General features: G+C 55.3%; 1 protein-coding gene across 1 annotated transcript; it reads left to right on the plus strand.

Moving 5' to 3' along the window:
* Positions 1-1,181: 1,181 nt before the first annotated feature.
* On the plus strand, positions 1,182-2,518 carry EMH_0083340 (uncharacterized protein; the record flags this gene model as incomplete). Its single annotated transcript, XM_013500630.1, has 2 exons — positions 1,182-1,818; positions 1,944-2,518. The coding sequence occupies 2 exons, from the start codon at positions 1,182-1,184 to the stop codon at positions 2,516-2,518; spliced, it is 1,212 nt and encodes a 403-aa protein (XP_013356084.1).
* Positions 2,519-3,269: the final 751 nt, after the last annotated feature.

Here is a 3,269-nt window from a genome sequence, read left to right on the forward strand (position 1 = left end):
TACACACACACACAGACACAGACACACACACACATACACACACACACACACGCACACACACACACACACACACGACACTGCAAAGCGTGCTTTCAGGCCTTATTCAAGGCGTACGAAGAACTGTAGTGAAACCAATGGCTTGCGGTAAGACTTTTGCTAAAGCAGTCCCCTGTCTCCAGGCATTCTGGCCGTGCACCTCAGGGCCTTGGCTTGCAAGGGAGGAGCTCAGTTTATCTGTATGTGCAGTGCACCACGCCGCAGCTGGTGATGCAAGCCAGCCTCGCGCGTGAGCACAAGGAAGCTTCAACGAAGCTTCCTTTACCTCTGCATACGCTTATAGGCCATTTTTATTTCTTGGAGGCAACCTACCAAGAGCAAGTTAATGTTGCTGCGCTAACTGCAGGCAGGCCTCGCTACAGACACCCTGCTAGCGCGCACGACCAGAGGATGTCGATACAGGCTTAGATTCGAAGGAATTAGAAACTAGATAGGGTTCCAACAACTGCCTCAAGGAGTTGGTGAGGACGCCCATTAGCTTCTAAAACCTTCTCATCTGCTTTCTTGTAGTAGCACCACAATCCCTGGCGGCACACAGACGGTGGGGTAGCGATCAGCCGTACCCATCACTCTTGTTGCTCTCATGAGACGTGCGTCTAGATACTTAGGTGCAGAAGCCGAGTTTTCTTACTAAAGAGCTACAAGGGAGGGGAAGGACGTTTAACGCAGATGGGCAGCCACAGCAGCTGGCATTGCTGCTGCGGAGAACGCAGACAGCCACCGTTGAGCTCATGCTTAGTTAAATCATCGCTGTTTCAATTTTTTTTTCCTTTAGAGGAATACGAATTTTATGTATCTCTTTGGTCTTCCTAATCATCGTGCTCTGCACCTACTGTCCTCACCGACAGTTCAGCTTCCAAGGGGGGTGGCGGTTGGGCCGACTGGNATCGTGCTCTGCACTTACTGTCCTCACCGACAGTTCAGCTTCCAAGGGGGGTGGCGGTTGGGCCGACTGGGGCTAAACACGTCTCAGAAATTCCAGTTTTTGTTATTTCTCCTTAGTTGTCAAATTGGTAGAGTGTGGAGAAGCTGCCTATGCTGTTACACTGCTGCTGCGACGGCAGGGACAGCTGTGGAGCGCAGCCGCCTCCAGAGGAGACCACACACGATATCTGTCGAGGAGGATGTTGACTTGCTGGTTGTTTCTCCTTATTACATTCATTCATGCTGCGTCGAGTTCCCAGGGCTCGCTACCCGCCGCTTCAGCACCTGGGGCATGCAGTGCTGCAGGCGACAAGAGCAGCAGTTGCTCTGCTGCTGTTGGGAATGATGACAACTCCAGGACCCTTAGAGATCTCGAGGCTTATGTAGCTTTTCTAGAGGGGAAGCTGGAGGAGAAACTGCAGAAGCAGGAGCAGCAGCAGTGGGAACAGCAGCGCAATCTGTACGTCCTGTTGGCTGTCAGCATTTGCCTTGCCGTGGTGTTTATCGTGGCTATTTCTGCTTGCAAGGTGTATGTCCACTCGCTCCAGAACCAACTGCAATGCAGCTTTCAGCGGGAGGAGCAGCGAGGGCAGCAGGACTGCTCTGCTGCTGGACTGCACCCACCACGCGGGGGTGGGGCCCCGCAGAAGTCGCCCTTGCGTCGTGATCAATCAAAGCTGTCTTCAGTAGAGATGGAATGGCCCCACCAGAAGGACCGCTGGAGCAGCAGTTGGTGCAGTGAGGAGACCCACCCTACAACTGCCCACCAACTTGACTTCGATGACGACTTGGGCGACGACGAAGACGCCTGCCTGTATCCTTCCAGTGAGGATGTCGGTGAGTTAGAGCTCCTGCAGTCGCAGCAGCGGTAGCAGCAGCAGCAGCAGTATCAGCTCTAGTGCTTCCATCTGGCTGTGGGCGACAATGTGCTGTAACGGTGTGGTGTGCTTCTGCTGCTGCAGCCGACAGAGCGAGAGCCGTCGAGGAAGTACGGGCAGCAGCCGGGTTGTCGCCTGAACTGCAGCAGCAGCAACAGCAGTTGGAGGCCCGCTGCTCCCGTCTCTTTGAGCGGCTGCACGAAATAACAGACGTTAGCAGGGCTTTTTGCAGCAGCAGCAGCGACTCAGAGAAAGAAGTCGCAGCAGACGTGGCGGCGGCAGGGGAAGCAGATGAAGTTCAGGAACAGCCAGCTGCAGTAAATGCACCTTCTGGAGACACCGCAATAGTAGACGAGGCAGGAGAGGCAACCCCGCAGCCTCGGCGTCAGAAGAAGAAGCGGCAGCGTGGTGCAGCTGACCCCGCGCGGCTAGAGGAGCAGCGCGGGCTGTTGCAGCAGCTGCAGCAGCTCTTCCGAGAGATAGATGCAGCGTTTATTACGAACAAGCCGGCTCATGTTTCTGTGATGATCCGCTGCTGCAATGCTCTTCTCCGGGCTGACGGGCTTGCAGTCCTGAAGGCTTGCGCTGACTGCCCGCCGCTGCACGCGGAGGCACAGAGCATCATTGAAATTGTCGTGCCTTGCATTTGGGCTACTTAGCTGCAGTGTTCATCAAACAGTGGCAAAATCAACACGGCACTGGGTCTTCAAACAGAGCTGCCGTGTGTGTTTGCCGTGCGTGCAAACACCCGGGAGATTGCAAACCAGAGAGGCAGCGGCGCAGTCAAGTATTTCACAGCCCACAGCACCCAAGGGACAGCTCTCCCGTGGCCACTACACAACCCAAGCAGGCCACAAGACGGGCCAGATGGTAAAGGATGCACGCTGTGGCACCNCCGTGGCCACTACACAACCCAAGCAGGCCACAAGACGGGCCAGATGGTAAAGGATGCACGCTGTGGCACCGTTTGCAGCAGAGTTCAGTCCGGCTCTCCTAAGAACCAGTTTGCGTGGCGTTGACTGTTTGTTGTCGAACTGTGTCTGAAAATAACGGCCGTCTTAATCGTCACCCCTTCTACGGGGGTGGCTTTGGTGTGTTCCTCTCAACGGCTGTCCTCATTTGTCTACTGTGCTCACCACTAACGCCCTCCTTTTCCTCTTTCTGGACTCGCTCTTCCACAACGCCTGGCAAAAGGCGAGGTCAACGCTGCTGCCCTTTAGGAGCCTTATCGTACACGCAGTCCATCTTAGTAAGTCGGGTTCTCTGCAGCTGCAAAGCAGATGCAGTGCTGCTAAGTGCCCTCAGCGCTTGCTACGTCTGCTGTGCGGTGAGTTCGCCGTGTGCGGCGCTTCGAACGCATTACTGGAGCTGTGCCATGGCAGCTGCAACAAACTTCGTTGGGCCTGCCAT

This window comes from Eimeria mitis, genomic scaffold (assembly GCF_000499745.2).
Source record: "Eimeria mitis Houghton genomic scaffold, Emh_scaff5652, whole genome shotgun sequence".
Lineage (NCBI taxonomy): Eukaryota > Apicomplexa > Conoidasida > Eucoccidiorida > Eimeriidae > Eimeria > Eimeria mitis.